Source organism: Genypterus blacodes, unplaced genomic scaffold (genome assembly GCF_046128005.1).
Source record: "Genypterus blacodes isolate CSIRO-AG114 ecotype Tasmania unplaced genomic scaffold, CSIRO-AGI_Gbla_v1 ptg000021l_1, whole genome shotgun sequence".
Lineage (NCBI taxonomy): Eukaryota > Metazoa > Chordata > Actinopteri > Ophidiiformes > Ophidiidae > Genypterus > Genypterus blacodes.
Genome location: NW_027466834.1, coordinates 3,818,562 through 3,844,811, shown reverse-complemented (window position 1 = coordinate 3,844,811; position 26,250 = coordinate 3,818,562). Strand labels below are relative to the sequence as shown.

The 26,250-nt window shown below is 44.5% G+C and overlaps 3 protein-coding genes across 5 annotated transcripts; 1 reads left to right on the top strand and 2 right to left on the bottom strand.

Annotated features, from left to right (window-relative positions):
* Window positions 1–1,265: 1,265 nt before the first annotated feature.
* sspn (sarcospan (Kras oncogene-associated gene)) lies at window positions 1,266–6,805 on the bottom strand. The gene is made up of 3 exons (XM_076142296.1): window positions 5,827–6,805; window positions 4,406–4,492; window positions 1,266–2,899 (listed from the first exon to the last, which is right to left on the bottom strand). Exons 1-3 carry the CDS (start codon window positions 6,058–6,060, stop codon window positions 2,540–2,542), a joined length of 681 nt encoding a protein of 226 aa, XP_075998411.1. The 5' UTR covers window positions 6,061–6,805; the 3' UTR covers window positions 1,266–2,539.
* Window positions 6,806–7,421: 616 nt separating this feature from the next.
* On the top strand, window positions 7,422–11,046 carry bhlhe41 (basic helix-loop-helix family, member e41). Its single transcript, XM_076141947.1, has 5 exons — window positions 7,422–8,155; window positions 8,257–8,323; window positions 8,430–8,537; window positions 8,664–8,775; window positions 8,938–11,046. The coding sequence occupies exons 1-5, from the start codon at window positions 8,094–8,096 to the stop codon at window positions 9,888–9,890; spliced, it is 1,302 nt and encodes a 433-aa protein (XP_075998062.1). The 5' UTR covers window positions 7,422–8,093; the 3' UTR covers window positions 9,891–11,046.
* A 1,260-nt stretch (window positions 11,047–12,306) lies between these two features.
* On the bottom strand, window positions 12,307–25,505 carry rassf8a (Ras association domain family member 8a). 3 transcript variants are annotated; one of them, XM_076141945.1, is made up of 6 exons: window positions 25,157–25,505; window positions 19,755–19,961; window positions 17,514–18,313; window positions 17,174–17,371; window positions 16,396–16,540; window positions 12,307–14,713 (listed from the first exon to the last, which is right to left on the bottom strand). In XM_076141945.1, the coding sequence occupies exons 2-6, from the start codon at window positions 19,855–19,857 to the stop codon at window positions 14,592–14,594; spliced, it is 1,368 nt and encodes a 455-aa protein (XP_075998060.1). In that variant the 5' UTR covers window positions 19,858–19,961; window positions 25,157–25,505; the 3' UTR covers window positions 12,307–14,591. The 3 variants fall into 3 exon arrangements, with proteins under 3 accessions (XP_075998060.1, XP_075998059.1, XP_075998061.1); XM_076141944.1 differs by having other exon boundaries at window positions 25,251–25,505; XM_076141946.1 differs by lacking the exon at window positions 25,157–25,505 and having other exon boundaries at window positions 19,755–23,353.
* Between the last annotated feature and the right edge of the window lie 745 nt (window positions 25,506–26,250).

Below are 26,250 nucleotides of genomic sequence, written 5' to 3'. Positions count from 1 at the left end.
GTTACTGTCTGCCAAAGTCTTAGTGCCACAGGGCGACACCACCAAACAAATCCACTGTTTTGGTCACTACCATTTGTAATTCAGGCACTATGATCTGCGTTTTACGACTACAAACCAAACTTATTTCTTGAACCACACAAAGATCTGGCAGAGAACAAATCAGCTGTCTTCACTCAGAAGATAAAGAAGATGGTGCTGAACATTTTTTAGATGGCTGGTGAGCGGTGTATTATTGAACACAGTTTGGTTCACAGCAATATTTAAAAAAAATCTCATTGCAATCTACATCCAAAAGTCACATGATTGTATCTATTCGGTTGTAACAGTCGGAAACTGGTCAGAAACGGATAATAAAGGCACACACAGTACACCTCTGCCAGGCTGTATCACTCATTTGCAAGATTCCTGTTAGATATCAGTAAGTAGTAGTAGTATTAAATATAAATCTTCTAAATATTATTGCGTGCTGTGTCAGTCTGAGCAGTCAGAGTCGTCCTGAGGGAGGAAGGCCTCTCTTAAACTGTCATTTTTTTTAATAAATAAACAGGCACGGCCTCGTGATGACTGACATGTGACTTCCTGTGTCTTGCTGGGAGATTGCATTATCACAAGACGCCTCAACATCAATATCTTCAACAAGCTCACGGAAAGCAAGTACACCCTCCGTCACACATAGCTGCAGTGTGTGTGTGTGTGTGTGTGTGTGGGGGGGGTGAGCTCACGCGTGAATAGCATCATGAAACAATCCCGTAATATTACACAATGCTCCGTTAATATGCTGGTGACACTCAGGGTCACATCGAGCTACAAATTGAGAAAGACTATAGAAGCGTTGGAGGCTGAGATGTTGGCACGTACACCACTTGTGACATTTGTTGACGTCGAAGCTATTATCTAATTGTTCTCTAACAGTTTTCTATTATCACTGAATGAGTTATCGTGATTGTTCAGATGTTTAGAAGTTGAAATCATAGAGTTTGAATGTTCAGAAAGTCGTTGCCATGTGCAGTGAATTGCCACGTGCAGGTATCGCATGTTAATGTAAATTATGCAGTAATATTTATGATCACTGTATGATCACAACTGGGCTGGAAACAAAGATGAGACTGTCTTTTGGTTATGTCATAGTCTTGTCATGTGTTTGCATTCTGGCGTGACTTGAGAATGGTAATGCTGTAAATATGCATTAGAAATTTAACTTATATATATATGTACTGTGTTACCCCATGACTTTTGTTCATATGTAGGTATGGAGTGGAGAATGGTAATCGTGATAAAACACTTGTATTTGCAACCACAAGCATGACAGTTTCAAACAGTTTCAAAAGAGGAGATGCACACATTTCTGGCAAGATGACACACAGCTTTCTGCACCATCCGACTTAAGGCCTCTGTTAGAAATAGATATATAATCAAGCACCGTTTCAATCATTGACCAAATAGATGTAACGTTGCACACTAATTACACTCTTCCCTCTGGCCACATGTTCCATCTAATTTGCCACAGAGCTCAGACTCCTCATTTACCATTTCCTGTTTCTGTGTGTGTGTGTGTGTGTGTGTGTGTGTGTGTGTGTGTGTGTGTGTGTGTGTGTGTGTGTGGCGGGGGGGGTAAAAGCTATCAGGATGAGATGAAAGAGAAGAAATTGAATAAAGCAAATTTTCTGCATAAGGTGAAGCACACCAAGCATATTCTTACACTCAAACCTAAATGAATGTGTCAGTTTCTTAAACGGAGAGACAATCGAAATGTTGTAAACATCCTTGCGTTGATTTAGATCCAACAGTCCAGCTGCCTGTCTGAGTCCCCCTTTCCTGGCCCCGTCCCTCCTGTCTCCCTTTGTGGCTGCAGTAGTTTGACTCCTACAGACGATTTTGAGTCGCAGCCCACTGCTGGCTGGGGGCCTGGGATCCACCCTCACATGCCACAGCCCGGCCCAGCCCATCTCCTGGGCCCCAGTCTGGGTCTGGCCTCGTAAACCATCGCCTACCCAGGTTTGGTTACTGCTGTTCGAAGTGAGTGTCAAACTATTAAAGGGTTTGTTTGTTTCAGGCATGAAAACTAAGTGGGATTTTCTTCTTCTGCCTGTAAATTCTCAAATGGATAAGTCATTTGATGAACTAAATAGGGCCATTTTTACCAAATATCATCCTCCCAAAGCTTGTGGCAGAGCTACTTTAACTACAATCAACTACACATCACCGTCATTAAATCTGAGCAGTTGTTAAACCAAAGGAAGGCTGTAGTCTTTCACTTGTAAATAGGTTCAAATACATCGCCCGCACTGTGTGTAAACATGACCTTTAAATACAAATCGTCTACTTTCCAAAAATGGACTATCCATCATTATTCTTCCTAAAATTCAAAGATATTTTCATAACAGCGGCAACTGGAGGTACAAAGCTACAGTACGTACATGGTATACAAAACTTGTGCAAAATGCCATTATAGTACAACTATCAAAAGGGAGTAAATATGAATTGAGATCAAAGAAAACACACACTTCCATAGGTCAATGAGAGTTGACCGATCTGTGTGTTAAACCTTCTCCCACTGCCGGGAGGATGGAGAGCAGATCTGCAGGCCGGCGAAGAAGACCTGGTAACGGTGCTTCCACATGATGAAGGCACCCACGACGCAGACGAGGGCTTGAGCCAGGTTGAGTATGATCTGGATTAGGAAGTACATGGTGAGGGTCCCGGTGATCTCCTCGCAGTCACTGACCAGGCGGTAGGTGAAAATGCGAGCTACGGGGTCGCTGGGGTCAAGTTTGCACACACAGTCCTCGCCCGCCGACTTACAACTCAGGTTACCCGTCTGCGTGTAGTGGTGTCCAGCGAACGCCATAGCCAGCACAGAGATGACCAGGCCGATGGAGCACAGGACAAAGTACAGGAGCTGTAACATTGGAGAGAGACAAGGAGACAAACCAGGTTCCATTATGAAGTCTCGTGTCCTCGTCTGCTTCACTCTGAGAAGCTATGCTAGGCTGCTGGCTTATCATGTTATCTCATGATGAATGCAGCGTGCCACATTTTGAGCTTGTAAAAAGACGTCCTGGCTCAGTGCCTGTGTCAAACTACACTCAAAGAAGTTACCCACAATGCCACGGGGTACAGCCTGACCCTGTGAAACGGAGCCAAGCACATGGCAGAGACGCTGTGTTTAAAACTCTCCTGCACCTACAGCTACAGCATGCGAGTAAATGCTGAATAATGCATATAAACATAAATTTTGTTTATGCATTTACACAATCTTAATAACAATAAAATGACACTTCATCATAGTCCACAGGATCCCTAATTCACTGACTCTGACTCTCAGTTACATGCTGATTACAGAAGTTTATGTTCATTGGAGCAGCTGTGAAATATGAACTAATGTGGAGTCGTACTGCATCTGTAAGTACTGTATGTCTCAAGCATTACAAGCATCACTAAGATGAAATGATCCCAAACCCTCCCGCTCACATCAGTGTGCTGGAACACTTTTAATACATTATTCAAAGCCCGTAAAGGATGATTTAAGGACAAAAAAAAGTCAAATCTCTTTTAAAATATTGCAAGTTACCAGTATGATTTACAGTATGACTCACCCAAAAGGCTAAACTCAGACAAATAAATGAACTGACAAACTTTATATTGTAAAGCCGCAAGTTCACTGGTGTGGGGGAATTAATGACTTTAATGACTTCAAACACATTTATCTTAAGGGCCAAACAAACAGAGACATAAAATAGTAATTGCAAATAGAATTCTGATCAGTGGGATATAAACATGAAAATAGATGCGAAACATCATCTCACATTAAACAATTATCTTATTCCGAACTCTCGTAAATGTATATTGTGGTGTTTCTCTCTTCAAGCTGTTAATCTGGCGTGTCTGTCTTGATGGGAAACACACCGGATTCACCTCTCAAGGACTTTGCTTCTCATTTAGCAAATAATGGCGGAGAGATTTTAATTACCCTGACATTCCGACTGCTTACTGCACATTGTATGGCTAATTAAGCCGCAACGATCGAGCCACATTAACACACGCAGACACACACACACACATCTCCGCTTGTGGGAATCCTGCAGAAATGTCTTAAAGGAGGATTGCAGTTTTTTCTGCTTCTCCCTTCGTACTGTTGCCAGATGTGCTTTCTCATCCTCAGAGGAACCAAGCAGCCCCCTGTGGTCCCACCTGCCAATACAGAACCTCTCTCCTTTCCTCTCTGGTAAAACTCACTGAAACATCCCCGGCATGCATGATGATGGGACGTTTCAGTCGTATCACTCTGTCATACATGTGCATTCCGCAACATTAAAGCTATATCCGCTTAATAAATCACTTTCTTCGATTGGATCCTAATGTCCAATAAAGATCCAAGCCCGCTGGTTTGTGCCCGTAGACTCACCTTGACAACGAACTGCACGGAATTCCTTTCATCAGGAACGGAAGTGATACAGTACAGGATGAAGCCCAGGATGGAGACTAAACACAGCTACAGTAACACAGCAGAAAAGTTGAGTTAGATCCACTGATATCAGAAGCTTAAATGGAACTACAGAGCAGCCACTTTACTCCCTTTTCACTATTAGAAAGAATCAACACCCTCTTGTACACAAAACTCAAATATACCCAAATATATGTTGATGTCATTTTGATTTAAGTAGCCGTCATGTTATTGTAACATCCTGGACATGTTTACCGTTTCAACAAATCTGGTTCTAAAGAATCTTTTGTTCCTGGCCTTGCACTAGTGTCTCATAATCTTGAATGATTCAGCAGTAAGTTGTCATCTGATTACATTAGTCTCTCTCCCTCGCTCTCTCTCTCTCTCACACACACACACACACACACAGAGACACACTCACACTCCTCAGTCCAACTGGAGTCTTGTGACTAACGTGCAGCATCTTATTTAAATGTTTATCCCAGGTTCTTAGGGAGTCAGGTCTCTCTGGAAAGTTCTTGATGACCTCAGTGTTTTTCACTCGGCTGAATCTCGTGAGGAGGTAACTCGGGATGTTAGTGTCTAGGAATGTTTTTCGGGCAGGCAAAAATATTCCACGGAGCGTACAAATAATATTTTTCCTGAACCAAAATATGACACTAAAGCTTAAACTGATTTAATCTGAAGTTATACAACCACAAATCTGAGGTGTTTTACTTGTTCCAACCTTAATTATCATCTTTATCTTCATCTTCATCATCTCCAGCTTCTGTTTAACAGCTAGTTTAATTTGACTGAATAAATGAAATGAGTGAGTTTACTGGGGTTGTTAAGACAGATGGCGAGCGCACCCTTTGTTTCTAATGAATGCGGTATTTTGATGTTATTTAGGTGTGTAAAGGTCAAGCTGTTGTGCTGAGATTGAAAGGAGAGAGAGGGAGAGAGAGAGAGAGAGAGAATGAGAGGCCTGGGAGTAAACCTGTGGCTGCTTCGTCTCATCCACCCAGATGTTCATGATGTGTTGGACATGCAACAAAAACAACAGCCGGTGCAGGCACGACGGAGGAGCGGCTGAGATGGCTCGGAGACTCAGATGTGCTCAGTCAGGTGAAGATAACAGATGGAGATTTATTAGAACATGACAATACCAGTGATTATCCATAGCCGCAGTGACTGTATAGCTCCAGGCTCCATGTAGAGAGAGCTGTGTACGGGCGAATGCACAACATGCAGTGTGGTGAGGGTGAGGAAGGGTACATGTTGGACGCTAAGCCAAGGGATGGTCACGCATGCAGCAGATGTATCAGAAACTGGAGGGAAACGACTTGGGTTCCATGCAAATATGCAATCGGAATGTGTTGGAGCATGAGGACGGAGCTTACAATGATCCCAGCCCAGTGTGGCGTCTCCCTGGCCAGGAGCGAGGGGCTGATGGCCAACATGAGGAAGGCCACGGCTGCCACGGCCACCCCCAGCAGCAGCTGGAGCAGGGCGACGAGCAGAGGGAAGCGACAGACCCTGCACTTTTGGCCGTCCTCCGGCGCCGGGCCTTCGCCGCTCCTCTTCTTCATGGCCTTCTTCTCCTGGTCTGAGGAACCTTTCTGCCCCTGTCCCATTTCTTCTCACTCTAAAGATCTCTTTGGCCTTGCAAGGTGGCTAGTTCCCTTCTCTCTTACCCTCTCTGTCCTCTTGACTTTTAGTGTTGTGCTGTTTTGGGGTGGACGAGCCTGCCTGCCTGCCTGCCTGCCTGCCTGCCTGCCTGCCTGTCTGCCTGCCTCTGTAGCCTTCCCTTCCCCTCCCTGTCCGGGCCTCCTCCTCCTCACCATAAGCCAGGCTGGGCTGCTATTTGAAAACAGAGAAGGCTCTGAACTAATATGGAAAACATTTGGACTGGATTCCTTGAGCGGCTCCAGTGCCACATATAGAGCGGCGGCATACTGTGGAGGAAAGGAAGAGGAGGAAAGGGGGGGGGGGGGTCAGGAAACGACGAAGGGGGATTCCAACGTACAACTCTGTGTTGACTGCAAAATGAAGCCGGGTTGTTGTCACGCAGGAAAATGGAAAGTCAGAGGCTGATCAGCAGGTATGAGTTAATGAGAAACCTGGACATGGACGAGGTCATACTTCATCTGAGAGTGGGAGGGACTGGATCCGGCTTTTGTCAGCACAGTTACACAAAAACACTACAGTCACATGATTGACAGGAGGAAGTAATGTGATCACAGGGCATTTGAGTGCAGTGCAGATCCGCTAGGAAAAGGAATGAAAATAAAAAACGTGTGATAAATCTCAGTACTTGTTGAAATGAACACTGCAAGTAAAATGAAACATTAAACATTACAAATTGAAGTATTATGCTTTTCCAAAAACTTCCAAAATAGATAAGCTGAGAATGTTTTTGACTGTAATAAGCAGTAACTAATAATATGAGATAGATGTAATCATAATATTAATAATAAAACGACAACAAAGATCATTAAAGGTGCATTTACACATGACTTAAACATCTGGATCATAGCACGTGTTTGTGTTTGAAGCATTTATCCATAGATTCATATAGTCACGCTGACTCATATTACGGCTGCCAGACGAGATGAGATCACACAAGTCACAGATGTATTTGTTAGTGTGAGCCAGCTTGACCCGTCCCGTCCTGACATCTCTCCTCTTCATTACTGCACAAAGCCAGTGGGGTGAAGGCGGGAGAGCGGAGCACCACGCTGAGATTAATAAGGCGCCTTTACGCACGTGTCTGAGCACACTGCTGGGCCAGTGCCATGGTTACAGACAACGCAGCTTTGGGCGCAGAGACGTGTGTGCGTGTGTGTGTGCGTGCGCGCGTGCGTTTGCCCTATCCTTCCCTCCACATAAGCAAAACACTTGAGCTATTTCAACGCGATCGCCCCTTTTTTTTTATTACTTCGCATTTACTTCCGTGTGGCCACTTTGGATGAACACGTACAGGATTTTAGGTCTTAGCTCCAGATCCGGATTCAGCCTCGTCATGTTACAGCAGCGACACGTCGAACAGACAGAACGTGACCGCGAAATACTTTAGCAACTTCTGTTTATCCCATCAGTCGCACTGTGACACACAATGCAGCTGGGAAGTTTGGCTGCTTTAATGACGTTTGCAGGATCGCTGGCAGACACACGCATAAATACACAAACACAGACACATCGTGCCCCTCACTCTCTCGCGTTTTAAGCAACAATCACGTTTCGGGCAATCGGGTCGAAACCGTTTTGACTCCATCGCTACAGCAACAAGGCAACATAACAGCCCAACACGTAGGAGGTGTAATGACCGGACTTTGCGCTGGTGCAGCTACACGTGAGGCGGAAGCTGTTCCGCTCTCGGAGACGCGCCTGCGCTCTGACCGCGGCACCGACGCGCTTTTGCAAAGTGGCAGCTCAGCTCAGCTCAGCTCAGTCCAAAGCTCAGGGAAGTCAGAGGCGCCAGTCTGAGGCTCCAGCTCCAGCAGATAGGACGCACACACACACGTACCGCACCGTCTCACTCTCTCTCTCTCTACCTCTTTCGGACTCCCTCGGTTGCGTGGATAACGCAGGTGAATTTAAAGAAACGTTCCACAAAGAGAAGCTCGAAGGAGAAGCAGAAGCAGAAGCAGTCGCGGAGGGAGAAGTTATGGATGAGAGGATACCGCATTTACAGGACAGGCAATTTATGGAGCACGCCGATTTCTTAGGGTGAGTGTCGCTTTTTTGGGGAAGTGTGTAAAGTGTATTTAATAAAGTGCCGTGACAGTTGAGGGGATTAAACCGGTCATCTCTCTCTCTCTCTACTTTAGGGTGGATTACCCCTCACTCTACATGTGCAAATCCAAAAGAGGAATAAAACGGGAGGATGGCGGGAAGGTAAGCATGATCTCGTCCGTCAAGTGTGTTTGATGTACACACTTAATATAACTTTTTTCTTGAATATCTCCCTCTCTGATAACCACTTATATTCTCGTTTATACAGGACGCATACAAGTTGCCACACCGGTTGATAGAGAAGAAGAGGAGGGATAGGATTAACGAATGCATCGGGCAGCTGAAGGACTTGTTACCCGAACATCTCAAGCTGTCGGTGAGGACAGGACATTATTAAAAAAAAGTTTTTAGATGCTTGGCCGAATTTGTTTTTACGTGATCGTGGGCTCTCATATAAACAACTGATCTATTGTCTCCCTCCCCCTCCTCCTCTTCTCTGTAGACGCTCGGGCATTTGGAGAAAGCGGTGGTCCTGGAGTTAACATTGAAACATTTGAACGCACTGACCGCTGTCACCGAGCAGCAGCACCAGAAGATTATCGCTTTGCAGAATGGTAAGATGCCCAAGTGACAAGCAGCCTGCAAGAACTCATGTTTCCACATTAATATTCAATAAGATTAGGCTAGTTTGCTTTACCCTGAATATGGGGATTGTGTGGTTCATGATGTGTTCCAAAGCTGCAAAGTAACGTTATATTTGTCAATCTGCTCCACAGGGGACCGGTCGATGAAATCTTCTATTCATGCGGATTTGGATGCGTTCCACACCGGGTTCCAGGCCTGTGCCAAAGAGGTCCTGCAGTACCTGAACCAGTTTGAGAACTGGACGACCCGAGAGCAGAGGTGTGTGCAGCTCATCAACCACCTCCACAAGGTGTTAGCGCAGTTCCAGCCTGGCGCGCCGCCGCTCCAGCACCAGCTACCTACCGCCGCCACCGCCGCCGCCGCAGCAGCCGCACATCAGGACGCACAGGAAGGACACAAAGCTGACAGCCAAGCCAACTGCGTCCCTGTCATCCAGAGGACCCAACCCGGGGAGCTTAACGAGAACGACACAGACACGGACAGTGGATACGGGGGCGAGGCGGAGAAGAATGACGGCAAAGAGAAAGAATGTGAGCGCAATAAGGCGCTGCAGGGGCCCAAGGCGGTGAAGATAAAACAAGAGTTCGGAGATGATCGTGCGGCCAAAAAACCAAAGATGAACTGGGGTGGAAGCGGGTTCGCCGGCGCAGACCCGACCAGACCCGATCTGGCATTTATGAACTCTCTGATGGGAATAACCACCGTGGGACAGCAGACGCCTATTTGCATGCCTTTTTACTTCATTAACCCGTCGGCGGCTGCGTCATATATGCCTTTTTTCGATAAAAGTAACATTGAAAAATACATGTACCCAGCAGCCGCCGCCGCCGCTCTGGCTTCCCCTTTCCCGTGGCTCTACCCCGCACACGCGTCGGCTGCCGCAGCCGCGGCAGCAGCCGCGGCTTTCCCCGGTCTGTCCGCTCACGTCGGAGCCTCTTGTCTGTCAAATGACTCCCACACGCCAGACAGCGACGGGTCACCTCGGGCTGAGGCCGGCTCACCTGAGGACGGGGAAGAAAATCCGGGGAGCGACGACGATGACGATGACGTAATTGATACGTTCCAGGAAAGCAAGACAACATAATCAGGAGGCTCAGCTGGCTCCATATCGACAAAGCTCGTTTTTTGTTTGTGTCACTTTTCCGTGCATTGTGTTGAGGAGTTTTATACTCTCTGCTTTGGTTCGGTTTGGTTTTTTAAGCGAGGTTTCACAGATTCATTTCTCATATATTATATATCATGGCGAAACGGGACGGCTGTGCCTTTTGCACTTATGCTAGATTAATCAATTTGAATGATCGACGACAATGATTGACAATAATACACGTCTGTGTTGTGCTGGAGATAGTTTTGTATCCTCTTTGATAACATGTTTTCAAATGGCAGTGTTGGTGCCAAAACTTTGAGTACCACAGCAGTGCGCAATATCCCAACCAGCGGGTCTCTTAGGATATATGAAGTTGCAACTGACCTCTGCCAAGGATATTAACAGCTTGGCTGACTATGACTGTAAATATAATGGCCCGGAAGACAGTCTGATTCATTAATTAACATGTAAATGTGCACTAAACGGGCCTATAAAATAAGTGCTCTAAGGAAGTATAACGCCTAAAGCACCTCGTCCCCTCATTTAGCTTTGGGGAAGTCGAGTTGGGAGGCACATTAGTGTCTCTCCTGGGCAGGAATGATCACCACAAACAACAAAAACAGTGAAGACATTGTTTAAATGACATTTAGGAGCAGATGTTTTTGTTCTGCCTCTTCTTGCTGAGTTATTTGTACAGATCTGAGGTTCATTCATGCGTCTTTGTTCCTCTGACAAAGAAGTAAAGACAAACAACTGCAAACGTGCTGAACGGTTTTAATGGTGAAAGAAAAGAAGCCCTTCATTCATATGCTTGACCAGCATATTGTAGGTCCCCTCAATGAATCATTTCTGCATAGAGAGGCAGCGATTTATACCTCCTGGAAACATTGTAGGATAGCACCTTATAGATCTTTGATATTGAATGTACCTGTATTTTCCCAGCTGTTAAAGTTTGTATGTAGAATGACCTTTACTCTTTGGGAAGTGAAGTGCACTTTTCTCTGCCCCAACAGTCACTTTACAGTTTTGAAAGTCAATCACTGTATAGTTCCCTTTGAACCCTTTTATTGTGTTGCTGAGTTGTAGGGGGGGAGGATGGAAAAAAAAAGAAAGAGAAAAAAAAACATGACATCATTTCAAAATAGAGAGCAGAGATGCTTTGTGGTGATTTCAAGCAGTAAACACTGTTCCTTTCTATAGATGAGTCATCTTTAAGGTAATTTGCAATTACAAAGGTGGGGAAGAAACTGTGGGCAAGTGACTGACAGTTGTGACCACTTGCCATTTGATGAAGTCAGAACCTGTTTTCTAAGAGATTAATTCCAAGTTCCATGCAAGTGTAGTGTTGTTTAGCTTTTTAAAGTTCCATGTGCGTCTGAGTACACACATCATTTTTATTGTATTTTGCAGACATGACATCGCTTTTGTAGCTTTTCTTCAGCAGTTTTTTGCCTCAAATCTGACATGTTCTCAATTGTTCTGTAAAGTGGCATGTGTGTCTGTAAATAGTTTTTGTGAATATACCATAAAGTATACATGTCTATGTCAATGTTGTAGAAATCTATGGATCTTTTTAAAGATTTAACTGAGCAACTGTTGCACATTTCTTTAATGCTTTACACATATGCTGTTCTAAATTATTGCTGATGAGTTGTAAAATAAACATGAAAACAAAATTATTCAGACTTTTTATTCCACCCACATCCTATACGTGTTCACAATCAATCACACTACAGCGTGCGTGGGGTTCGGTTTCAAATCACCTACATATGAGAACCTATATGCATCAAGAGACTTAAAGAATACATTTTGAAGAGCTTTCCTGAATGAGCAAAACCAAAGGATCCCTTGATGAAATACATTGTTACAATGCTCCAATCAGCTGACAGGTCACAGCAGAGGAATGTACAGTAAGTCAAGGCTTTACACAAACGTCATGTGATAAAAAGATGGTGGAGTGAGATTACCCACACTGTACATGCTGATGAAAAACAAGGGGCCCTCCTCTCAACCTGTCAAAGGCTTTAAGCAGGATCAAACAGGTCTTTGTTGTTGCCATTGACAGGTATTACTGCCATGTTAGTACAGCTCAGTGTGAGATTGTGAGCTTTCCAAGGATCTCAGGTCCAATTAGAGCAAACTTGTGACTTTAAAGGTGCCGTTTATTGTAAATCCTTAGTTAGGCGGTGGAATGAGGCACCAGGTGAGAGTAGATTGATAAAGTCTGAGCTGATATAGTTTAGCTGACATATTCTAACTTTTTTGTAAACCTTCCATGTTGCAGCCACAGAGTTGCAGCCTTTTAGGTTAGTGGACAAATGTCTCCATCTAGTGGTAAAAGCGCGACATGCCCCTTTACGTGATCAGACAACCTCAAGTCACCACATGCATCATCAATCTATGACACATCCAGCTTTGTCACTTGGTTTATTTAATCATGCAATCCACGTCATATCTGCAGCCACTTACAGCCATACATCAGTCAACACTTCGCAGTATGTTAAGGCAGGAAAACAGGTATGTACAGTCGACATCTTACAATTCTCTAAAATGTATACAGTTGTAAACACTGACCACAGCTATGCATCATCCCAGCATGGTAATAACACACACAAGTGGTTTCTTAAAAAGGGAAAATCCACCCTTATATTGAATTTGTGACCTTCCAACCGGTCTCAAACTCAACAGCAGACAACAGTGATAATAGATGTGTGTGTTTAGTAAATGCTGCTGTTATTGTTCAAAATTAATGTCAGAGTAAATGCTCTCAATCATCCATCTGATCACTGGTATCTTGCAGTTGAACTTGAGGGCAACTTGATGTGCTGTTTAGTCTAGGAAGACATTGTGCCATTCGAGTGGATCAGTGATGTTCTGTTCCCCCTGAAATACAACTGCTAAACTGTGTAAATGCGGCTACCGGGCTGGATTTTCCCTTCTGTTCCGACCCCCATCAACAGAAGTGACCTAAACTGGCAACTATAGTCGATGTGCTGTGTGACATTAATCAGAGTAAATGCTGGAGAACGTTTTACAGCACATGTCGTGTTCGCAATAACACAGCCACAGAGTGGAGAGTGCTATCATTTAGACACATAATTGATGCTGTGCTATTGACATTTGTGCATGGTGATGATCATTCATTCCTTCATGACTCTACTAAAGCTTCACTGCTTGTTATTTAGGAGCTACGCAAGCTGCTGAATGACTGTAAGGCACTTTGATGTGATTAGCAGCAGAACTACAACAACGGAGCGATTTCATACTTTCACTTCGCACTAGTCTATCCGGACTCCCTTTAAATCAGTCACTCGTAACCGGAAAGCTCACGTGAAGTTCACACACACACACACACACACACACACACACACACACACACACACACACACACACACACACACACACACACACACACACACACACACACACACACACACACACACACACACACACACACACACACACACACACACACACACACACACACACACACACACACACACACACACACACACACACACACACACACACACACACACACACACACACGCGCGCTCTGCATCTGTTGCTATCGAAGATATGATTACATGCGGCCCTCTCCAGATCTAACAGATGTCAGATTGACTGTACTATGGATGCTCTTGCATATCCAGATATGGCTATATTAACACAAACATGCAATAAGCCCCGCAAATCTTTGGCCACCGATCCTTACAGAACAACAAGCACGGCAAAAAAAATATACTATGTAGGCCTGAAAAGAAGAAAAGAAGAAAAGGAAAATAACACATTGATTATGCAGGTAATACTGCAGGAGTGAGGACGTTACATGTTTGTAGCTTTGAATGCACTGCTTTGTAATAAAATATAATTCACTAAATAAAATTGAAAAGTAAGAAAATATATTTACAATATGCCACCGTTCGGGCGTGCACAGACAGTAACATTCTTCAGTAACAAAACTATTAACCATTTGTGCATAGTCTTAACGCGTACAGAAAGTCAGAACTACAGCTTCTGATATGCAAAACTCTAGAAATATATTTATCATAGACACGTGGATCCTTCATTAGGGATATACTGTATGTACCAGCTGTTACACTGGATAAAAAGTAGGTCTATTCACTGCAGGTCTATACTTATATGCAGTCAGAGACGAAGTTCATAGATTCACATACCGACATTCTCGAGAATACTGTTTTAAAAAGGCAAACGTTTGATTCATGATGCTAGTGATAAGACAATACAAATCATTCAGCAGGTATTGGAGTGAGAGTAAAAGTCCATAATGTGGATATGTTTAAAAAGGTTGTCCACATTACCCAGCATGCTTTGTAGCAAGTCCATATACGCCATGACACACTGCTGGCTTGTTTATCTTCATGCCATCACCTCTTACTATCCTTCATTTCTCCCCCAAGTGCTCAATCATGTCCCAAGTGGCCTTCAGTGTTCCTTCCATCTTTGCAAACTTAACACTTAGGTTCACCTCCATGAGGGCCACCAATTGAATCTCTGCGGCAGATCCACTCGAGTGTGAAAACAGTGCATAGGAGTGTGTGTGTGTGTGTGCTACTGAGGTATCCCGTACTGTGAAGTCTACCTCCACACAGGTTCTGGTGTTGAATTAAGGAACTGACATTGAAGTAAGACAGGCTGTGCTCCCCCCGATGGTGCAGCTTTTTTGGTGGCCGACCCTCAAACATAGATGCCCTCTGGGTTCAGGCCGGAGCTCAGGGCGCTGTGGAGGACACGGAGATGACTGGACGCCGGGTGGGAGGACACGGGACGCTTCAGTGAGCCGGTCATCGGAATCAATTCTGTGGAGAGAAATAAAGACCATAAAAACACAAAGGAGATAAGCAAAAATGTGATTTATTTTTAAGAGCATGAAATTTAAGAGACTGGACTGAGACACTAACATTAGATATGGGGCATTTAAAATAAAAGTTCAAATAATAATTACATTGTCTTGATTTCACATTTTGAGTAATAAAGAATGCCAGAATCAGGTTTTACTTTTGTTTTAGGCGACCTTTTGTTGAGTATTTGTTACTTATTTAAGCCCTGGACCCTGGATTAACATTTCTTGATGATTTGTATGTCAGCGTGTCTCAATCATTGTACCACAGATACAGTTACAGTGTTTGTTTTCATTTCTATTATACAATTAGGAACTGATTTATACCTGGGAAGCTTAGTGAAAGCAATAATTTGGTTGACAGGATGGAAAATTGGGTAAAACGATTGAGAAACATACACACTGAAATTGGCCCAATAGAGCCCTGCTATGCGACTTGATGCCACCAGGAGGCAACGCTGAGCTGTTCAGGGAACTAGCAAGCACAGAAATTCCAAGCTCTGGCTGATTCCTCATACAAGTACAGGAAGGTTATTAGAAGGACATCAACGCTAAATCAATTACGTTTCATGATGGAAAATCATTACTGTTAAGTTCTAAATGATGCAGAGACGGGAGCCCATAGAGTCACAAACATATCTGTGCTTTAGAGAAGTGTAATGTGTTTACAAAAGTGTTGGTTTAAGAGATTTCAGGAATGTGTTTGTTACTGGAGGACGTCTCAGAGTTCACTGACATTATGTCATCGCCATTTTTATGTCTTTTCCCACTTTTCATGATACCTTTCATGAAAGCCTCACCCTCACTCTTGATCACTGTGCTATTAAGTCCATGGTTATGTTCCTGAATCAATATGCATCATGCCATTTAGGCTGCAACTTAATTAGATGCATTGAGTTTGTTTAGCGTTTTAGCCTTAAAAACTTTGAAGATTTTAAATCCACATGTGGAGCAGCCAGATGTGGAGCCTCTTCTGACATTCTGATTTCACCCACATGGTTTAATACTTGATATGTGTGCCAGTCTCCTCTGGAAATGACAGAGCTTTGGTCTACTGGGCTCATCACTGCCCGGTGTGATGGACACAGATGCGTGACTTAATGACGCTGGGCCTGCTGGTATCCAGGCAGCGGTTGGCATAGCGACGTAAGTGCCACTTGAAGGGGTAAAAACTAATACAATACTTTGCTCTCTTTTCCCTCGCTTTCCCCAGCCCCTCCCCCTCTCTGTCATAATCACTCTCTGGCACACACACACACACACACACACACACACACACACTCACTCACTCACTCACACAGACACACTGAGCTGAGTCATTTTCTCTCAGCAGGCTGTCAAGACATGAAGTACAAAAATAACAATAAAAGCCTTGGTGGAACAGAATGTCTTTACAAATGCACATGCAGACTTGCAGATAACTGCACTTCAGTGGAAAAAAGACAAGTCAAAGCCTTTGTGAATGGCAACCAAAGGCAAAATGTACATCTGGACAATACACTGATGTGCAGGGCTCACACCTTTAGTCTGTCACTTCAACCTCACTGACTCTTACATTATAAACAATATACTGTGTCTGCAAGGTCGCTGCTTGTCATTAATGTCCACAGCAGGTGAATATCACTATTAGATGGACTTTACCTATGCCGTGACTGCTGTGGGTCCCTTCGTCGTCGGTGGGCTCAGCCGGCAGCACTGTGACCTTGGTTCCAGTCTGCTTGATGAACTGCTGCAGGTTAACTTGCCTCAGTTCTTTAGTCAGCTGCTCCAGCTCATGCTGCATGTCCTGCATGGAGACAACAAACAGCCCTTCAGGACACAGTGCACGTGTGCAGTATGTGTGTTGTATTAAAGCACTTGCAATATTAAAAATACTTGTCAAAACACATAATGACTCACTCTCAATCAGTTCTAAAACACTCATTTGTTCTCATTTCTCCAAGTCATACTAAGTGTGCAGAAGATTCAGGTACTTGAGAGTGACTGACAAATATAATGAAATATTAAATGGTAGTACTGGACTTTCCACCCTATTTTTCACAAAGTTAACACATTTGAACCAATTACAAAGCTTTATGTCCAAAAAAAACCTTCAATGAAAACAGAATTCACAACATTTTATTGGCTAGTTTAGTCATTTTCTCATTTTGTTATTTTCTATGGATGCCAAAGAGTACACATTTATTTATTCAACAGCCTCCTTCTCAATAAGGTCAAAGCCTCACAGCACTATGCCAGATTTTGAGGATTTCCCATGTGGGTCGGGGACGATTCAGCAGCTTCACGTGTACGCTCCCTTATCACAATATCACTCTGTGGCATTAAGTTGTTATGTTTCTCTGTCCAACGTAAGAAAAAAAAACAGGATCTTTTTGATGTTTTCAGACTTCAAAGAAGAAATTGAACACGTGTGTCTCACCTGCAGTTTCTTGCCGCTTTGTCCCAGCGATCTGTCCACGGCTCGGCAGCTGCTCTCCAGCTGGACCGCCTGTCTCTCCTGTGATTTCAGCTCCACTCTGACCCTGAGGACCTGAGCCCGGGCCTCGGCCTCACTCACCCACTGGGTCTCCTGCCGCTCCCTCTGCAACCTCTCCTCTTCCAGGCCCGCCTCTACGCCCTGAAAGGACAAACAGACAAAAAGAGATAGAAGGTGATTACAGCCTTGTAACTGCTAGACCAACTAAAATCCACAACCAAATAACTATTTTGTCTGATTGTTCTTATGTCATGTCCCTAAAAGCCTCCAGCAGATATCACACCTCAACCATTGCAATCTTCTCATCAATCTCCAGCTCGCAGCCCTGAAGACGTCCTCGTAGCTCCAGCAGTCTCTCCTCCAACTGTCTTTCACTCTCCAGCTCAATTTGTAGTTCAGTGGCCCAGAACTCCTCTTCCTCCATCTCCACCTCGTTCTTCCTTAGACGTTTCTCCAGCCTCAGGATCTCCTCCATCAGGCTGGCCCCCGCATCTGGATCCCCGACACCCCTTCCGCCTCGCCCCCCTCGCCCCTCCGCCCAGGTATGTAGTTCTGTCTCATACGTCTCAATCTTCTTCTCCAGCATACAGAGAGTCTCCCTCTGCAGACTGACCAGTCTGACAAGATCTTCCATGCGACAGGCCCACATGCTGGGAGATGCAGGCCCAACAGCTGCTGCTCCATGGTGTCGATTCTCACTGTTCCCTAGGAAGAGCCTCTGTTTGGGGTCAGCGTCCCCAGTCCGCCCTCCAATCAGTATCTCCCTGAGGCCTCGGGGTGCACCAGTGAACGTGAGAGACTTGCGTCGTGGTTCGCGGCGGCGGAGGGAGCGATCGTTGGCATTCCGAAGCTTTGCCAGGGGTGGAAGGCTCTGCCGATGAAAGCCACGTTCCGGCCCCCGAAGAGGTGGTCCTTCAGAGGGGGGTCGTTCAGTCAAAGAGGGGCCTGTGCGGTGCAGGATCAGCTGGACGTCGCCGGCATACTGGCCCCAGGTGTTAAGAGAAGCCACAGGGCTTTCGTGAGGGGCCAGATGACGCTCTGTGTCCCGCCACTTTTCCACCAGAGTGTATCTCCCTGTGCGACCTGCCAACAAACAACAAAATGATTTATTCTGATAGATGAATAAGTTAGTGGTGCTGTTCTGCTTTGTGCTGAAGGGTGTTTTGCTTTACACTGTGTGTATTAGAAAGAAGCCAGAGGAGGAAGGGGCTCTGAGGCGCTGCTTTCTAAGCTTGGCTGGAGACTGAACGATGAGTCACACTTTCCCTCCTCACGCTTTGTGGGAAGTGATGTCAATACATTCTGCTCAACTGAGCCCTTTCCTGAAGAAGACATATGGGAACAGGCGGGATGTAGATCCCAAGAAAGCATAATGCTGCGTCTGACATTGATTTCAACAGCTTACATGTAGGCAGGAGAATCTCAGAGGACTTATTTTGAGTTACCACCTACCAGTCTGGCATTTTAGAGAAACCTAATCTGAGATTAGAGTTGTGGGTTGATGATGACATAACAACATGCTTTATGAAACGGCTCAAATCTACTGTTTCACACTCTGCCGACTGTTTTCACCATCTGATTACAACAGTTCAAAACGCAACACGTCCATATAGTTATAATAAAAGAGCATGAGGTTAATATCCTTTTAAAAATGACTTGATGCACGGTTTTACTGTATTTCATTTACCTGAACTGTCAATAATTAGAAATGCACTGAAAGATTGGAAAACGGAGTAGGTATTTCATAAATAACAAAGAAAGACATAAGAAGTGTGAGTCTGTGCATCACCTTCAGATCAGGTTAATTAATTATCAAGAAGGTACACGAGTGAACACAAGGAATTTCCAGGACATTACAGGCAGATGAATGCTGCTCTTTTTGTAAGCTCACTATTCGCCCACACACATTATGGCACACTGACAACCAACAGCAACACAGCACCATAGTCTAAGAATACAACTCTGGTTTCCAATATAATAAACTAGTGCCAACATGACAGACTATGGAGAATACAAGAAGAATATATGCAGCTATTCAAAGGGCTCCAAGTTCAAAATACATAAACCATAGCTGTGTTTTTTTGTTCATGTTCATCCATTTCCAGATTCATGGGACTGGAATCTGTCCAAACATCCACCAGGCAAGAACTGAACTGATGCGTCACTCCTTAATTATTCCATATAAAAGATCAAATTAGACACAATGTTTAACAAAATACGAGCGCCCTGATGGCTCATTATGTGGAGAGACTAATTTTGCCATTAGTGGTGGTGTAAATTAAGCAGTAAAGCGTGCTATCATCAGGCTCTTATTGTTACCATGGCGTTTCCCAACAACAAGAAACATGGGACTTCAACTCATTTCCTGTTTTAAACACTCTGCTGATTGAAATGTGAGACACAGTCAAGGCTGCTTAAGACTAAACAAAGATCAAGTTGGTGGTTATTGTGTGTAGCGGGCACAGATTCTGTGAGTCTTATAAACACAAGCTAGATCTGTCGTGGTTGTAAGGAAATGATCTACCTATGGCCTGGGCAAGGGCGATCACCACTTCCTGGCAGGTGGTTGCCTCGGTGACCCCGCAGACGACCCGCTGGACTCCATCCACCCAGACCTTGAGCTCCATGTTAGGTCAAAAGCAAGGGGGCCAGTTGTGGTGTGTCGGCCCCGTCATTCTTGAAGGCTCCAGCTGCCCTCCCGACCCTCCGGCTACTTCCCTGAGGAGGAAAACTGTGGGGGAAAACAGGAAGCGATCAGGATGTGCAGGACATAAGGCTCATAGGATCCTGTTACCTTCAAGGATGATGTGTGGATAAGGTCTTTTTTTTCTTTTTTATACAAAAAGATTTGGAACAGTTCTACTTACTTACACCAGCAACTAGTTAAGCAGGAACTTATGTAAAGTACAGACAGAATATTTCAGCAGCTGCTTTAGGTAAAAGGATGTCCCAGTTATGCCAGGACCAGCTGGCCTCAACCGGAGCCGGAGCGGCTAATCAGGAGAGGCGGGAGGAATCCCGGTGGGCTGCTGCAGCAGTGGGCCGCATGATTTCTCACCGGCCCTCTCTCTCTCTCTATCTGCACCTCATTGGCACAAGCACCCAAAAGCAGCTGCAGCCCAAACCAAAACACAGCTGATAATAGGGGGATAAGAGCAACTCCCCCCCCTCCCAGATCCCAAAATTGGTTGAGCCCAGGTTTGCTTTCGAATCAATCAATCACATGCCTTGCCTTGTGATTGAAAAGTATATCTAAATAGGTTAAACTTGCTGTCTTAGTGATGTTAATGTTCATGTTAATTGATAAAGGATTTCTTGTAATTGTATCTTGTCATTCGTTCGCGTTAAGATTACTTTTTTCTATTTATTATTTATTGTCTTTCAAAACTAACCCGAAAAAGTGACACTCCCCAAAATTGGTCCCACTCGGCCTTCACACTGCTGTGTTGTTCCTCTGCATGAACAGGTAAGATGTCTGTCAGGGGTCAAAGGAAGAGTCTGCCAGCGAACATCCCCGATCCCAGTTCCTGCTTTTGTATACGCCGGAATTACGAGGAAACAGCAAAGCAGACTGACGGAAAACCGAGTCAGCGAGTGCAACAAAACCAAAAAGAACAAGGAGAACCAGATGGGATCATAACGACAGCAGAGAGAGAGAGAGAGAGCGGGCCGTGCTTTTGATGCGGCAATTACTCGCTCCGTTTTGTAATACATGTGACACATTTATGGCTGACGTATTGCACTATGAGAACGCAGTCAAAGCGAGAACGTGAACACAAACACAACTAAATAAAAGACATTACAGAGCATCATCCCCACGCTTGCTTTTGCTGGCACGAACAACTGAAGACATATTGGCCACAGACTAAATTAAGCATGCAGTTAGAGTTCAAAGACTTACAAAAGCTTTTAAAGAAACACACATAAGTGATCTTGTTATTCACATTATCAGATTTACATACGTGACTACTGACATACAAAGAACGCTCACCCAGGGATCCTTCTGTTTAGTTCAAGGCTGATATGTGTGGAGTCTGAGTGGCATCTAATCAGATCTGTACACATTTAACCTTCACTGCACCAACACTGCTGAGCCAAAAGGTGCTTTTGTCCTCCAAATGCACCAACGTGCGTCCTCTGTTCACAAACTCAACTCATTCATGTGCACAGGCTTGTCCCTTCTCAAATAGGTTATAAATAGGAAACAGTGTTGCAACACAACAACACACGGTAGTTACAGTAACTATTCAAAGGGTTCAAGTGTGTGTATAAACGCAATGTGTGTGTGTGTGTGTGTGTGTTCAGTCTCTGCACGAGTAAAGTGTCACCTTTGTTTCTTGCCTGGCTGCTGATTGCTCTATTCTTGGCATATTTGCAGACTGCTGGAATGCGGTTTTGTCCTTCATTCAGGTTGTCCTTAAATGGCATTAAGGACTGAGGGACGGAGGGGGACGGACAGAGAGTCGCACGAGGAAGAGGAGAGCACCTGAAAGACACTACCTGCCAGGGTTTGTCGCGAATATTGAAGAAAGCTTTCCGGTTTGTCCATTTCACAGCTTGCAGAATATAGACTTTATGACTTACACAAGATTGCACTGTTTCGCCTGTACTATTGAGATTGGAATGGAACTTTCGGACAACCTCAATCGCCAAATGTAAGCTATTGCTAGTGTTTACTACTTGTTATTGCAATTTACTACAGCAAAATCTATAAAATAACATTCCTAATTATTAACATTAATACAGCAATACAACAATACAAGATGAGCCCTCTCCATCTCCTGCTACAGGCACAGTGATGTCTGGCGCCGTGCCAACCTGAGCGCTGCAAAGTCCATTCCTCTGGCCTGTCAGCGTGAGCCTGGGGAGATGCTTGCTCCCTGATCTGATGCAGCCTGTCTCGGGCCAAAGAAGCCTTTAGTGACACGCAGAATTCCTGAGTGTTTCATTTCAGCGACGGTCAAACGCAGAAAAAACCTCAAACCCAGATGAGATCAAAGCCCGAGCAGTGTTCATTTCATCTGATGTCGGTTGAGGAGTATTTACTGCTTCGTGTTTCAGGATGCATTCCTTGCCTTGAAGTGTGTGTGTGTGTGTGTGTGTGACCAGCCCTGAGCGGCCGGTCTGTCCCACTGCTGATGACAGCCTGTTTCCTCGGCCTACAGGAGCCCACTGAGTTGGCTGGAAAAACCTCAACTGGCTGCTGGTGTAAACAACACACCATATGTTCCTGTGGGTACTCCTACACACACCACACGCTCCTGTAACATACATCTCCACTGCTAAGTACTGTAGGATGATGCACTGCTTCTTCTCTGAATTTACAGTTTATCATTGTAAAGAAACTAACTTCAGTGCAGTTTTGCAGTCTAATACAAAGGAGGTATTTAAAGGAAACAAACTGGGCATTCATTACATTAAAACAAAGGCAAAACCGAGCTCAGGAAACTCCCCCAGAGGGAAGTGACTTACTGAAGCAAGTCAAGAAACGTGATCTCACAGGAAAACACTAATGTCCTACAAGCACTAGCTGCAATCACGAGCAGACGCCATTACACACTCCTCTTTAGATTTGCAGGCTATTGTTCACTAAGGTGCAGAACAAAACAGCCATTTAACAATGAACATTTGTTGTATTTCTGGTGTTTATAACACGTAGCACGTAGCACGTAGCTCATTAAAACGAGTAGCTAATTCAATACAGATTCTGCTGACATACACAACCATCCCAAGCTGCTCTAAATTGAAGGAAATGCGGCTTACAGACAGTCCTGTTCCAGAGCTTAAAACTCCTTGTTTATTTTCTAACCAAACTTTCATTTAAGCTGCTCTCCCTGTAGCACAACATGTAATTACTAACAATTTATACTCGGCTGTAATTGGTTACAGATCTCTCGTGAAAGAGATCTCTGTGAGCAGTCAAACACAGATGTCGTTTTTTATTGTGGTGGCACTAGCGGCGACGCTGTTGGAGCAAAGCTGTTTCTCTCACACACACACACACACACACACACACACACACACACACACACACACACACACACACACACACACACACACACACACACACACACACACACACACACACACACACACACACACACACACACACACACACACACACACTTAGGGCTAGAACATTGAAGCATAATATAAGACAGTCCTGTAGCCCCTGGTTACAAGTTAAAGCATTTCCAGTGGGAATCAGACACACGGTGAACACGGTACACTTCATCAATATGCCAGCCTTGCCTGCATGTAACACCTCCTGACAGGTGTAAACATTACACACCGTGGCAAAGACAATAGCCAGAGATGGGCCTTGATCCTGTAGCCTGGAAACTGATAACATCCACAGAATGCATTCCCAGCCAGTGAGAAAGCAGAAAGGCTATGACGGAGAGATAAGGACGCCATGGGTTCCGCTTCCCTGTGATCTTGACTCACACAATCATTCCTGCTCACAGTATTATCAGGATCGTTCCACCACAGCTATGCAAAGACACTTCATGACACAGCATCCGCCATAAAGTCTGTTTACAGCTGAGATTTCTTTTAGATTAGCAAACACACTCTCCACATTCCACACATTTCTAAAAAACAATAAGGTCTGGCATTCACAGTGCCTTCCTCTTAGTAATTACTGACTTTGTTTAGTTAGTTTCCACATAATGACACATACTGCCTCCAGTGTAGATCACATATTGCCCATTACAAGAGACACTACAAGAGACCAAATCTGCTAACAAAACAACAACAACGCAATAATTCACTAGAAAACAACATAAGAACAAGGAAGTTTTATCCAACAGATTTCTTGCAGCCAGGAATCTGAGCTGTTTTGGGATTAAACCAGTCCTGCTGCAGACAACACACTCTGATGCTGTAAGCTTTCTAGTGGCCCCTGCCCCGGAGCAAGTCTCTCTCTCTCCCTCTCTCTTTCTCTCTGCCTGGCTGATATTGAACTATTAGACACTGGAGCAGCTTCCACCATTTAGGGAGGTCAGCACTGGCAGGATCTGGAACATCTGGACAGCACGCTCAGCCAGCCATAATGCCGCCTTTGTTCCTTTGCCATATTCACTGACTGCTCAGGGGCTGGCTTGGAAGAAGCCAGCGGGGGCCAGCAGCAAGATCCTGCACCAGGACAGAGTAAGAGCACCACGCAGGCCTGACACCAGAGTCTCCACAGTATCAACTATCCAGAAAGGACCACACAGGACATTTACAGAGATTTACAGAGCTGAACGTGTTTTATTATGGCAGGTGGCAATCACTCAAGAGAGAAAAATTGCCCAAACTTTTAACATTTTAATTTGCAAATGCCAATAAAGACACAAATAAAGATTGACAAAGGCCTGTAAATCCCACAATTGTATTTCTGAATTAAAAGCAGCGATGTAAAGTGTAACACATGACTGTTGACCTGCCTCCTGCGTGTCTCCACAGGTTGCTTTTGCGAGTATTTCTAAGAAGACCTCTCAAATGAAATGAACTGTAAGTGATTTTATATGTATATTGTGTGCTAAACAGTGTTGTTATCGACTTTGAATCTGGTGAGTAACTGCAACAAAATGTTTTCCATTGAGCTCTGAATCAACTGAGACCAACTTGAATGTTTAGAAAAGGTTATTTCACAAACTAAACAAAAACTGCGTGTTCGGCGTGAAAGCAGAGCTGACCCGAGAAACAGAACATATCTTTTGGCTTTAAAATACCTTTGACATCCAGCCTTTTATTGTTGTTTTCAGGGGGGGACGAGGCTGGAGAAATGGCGATAACAGGCTGAGGTGGTGCTTCGGAGTCGCCTAACTACTCTTCCACTGGAAATGTTTCCGTTATTCCAGCTTCCCAACTATAACGGGCTGAGCCGCAGCAAATCCTGACAGAATCAGGCGTGTATGTTTAGAAGGTAACATTTCTTACCTTTATGTTACGAGGCGGGATACTCGGTGCTTCGCTATCCGAAGTGAAGTTTAAAGGGAAAAGCAGGTAAAGGCGTCAATTCCGCAAAACCTACCCTGATGTCTTCACCGTCGCCCAGTAAATCACTTCCAGTGGAATTGCGACAAAGTAACCTCTGGATGTTGCACACAAAAGAGCGCAGAAGGCAACGATCGCGTTTGAAAGAAGAACATTTGCCTTTGGATCCGCAGTCGAAAAGTTTGTGTGTGCTCAGTGTGCGCTAGTCTTTGCAGTCTCACCAGTGAGCTGCGGAAAAAGCCCCTCTCCCCGTTTCTTTACTCCTGCTGGTAAATACATTGGAACTGGGACACCGCAAGGCATTGTGGACTGTTTAAAGCTGCAATACACTCTGACGGGAGGCAGAGGAGCAAGAGTAGGAGGTGGAGGAGGTGCAGAGCTCTGCATCCCAAACTTTCTCACTTCCAGAATTTGAACAATGGATGGATGTTTAAATAGACGAGATCATGGATCGACCAATTATACGATTACGTTATGCAGTTATGTTCCATTTAGTCTAATGTTGGATGGTTGTAGCTTTACATGATTATTTGCTGGAGTGAACATTGCAGCAACGCGTTGGTGCTTTTTGTGACACATTATTAGGAAAAATTATATTTACACACTTATTTTTGATTATAACTGTCATGAAATGCTAGGGTCATCAGTCCAAAATCCCTCAAATCTGACCTCTAAGCTTGTAGACTTGTTTGAAGGGTCTAATTTAAAGATAAAAAGCATACAAATAGTTGCAATCGTTAATTTTTCTTTCATCATATGTGGTGCCACCATTCAATTATTGAATATATCCTTCCCCACCCTCACCACATTAGACACAGTTACAGATCAGAGATGATGACGTATACTTGCACGTTAAATTGCCGAGATTAGAAGTTATTATTACACAGCTGCTTTTGAACTGCAGCTTTGGCAACGGTACTCATATAAATAGAGGTTTACAGCCCCCTTGTGGCAGGTATGGAGGTAGTTCGTTCTATGTCTTGTGAGCCTGTGAGTGTATGTGTGAGGTGGTGGTGTTGGGAGGGTCATTGTGAATC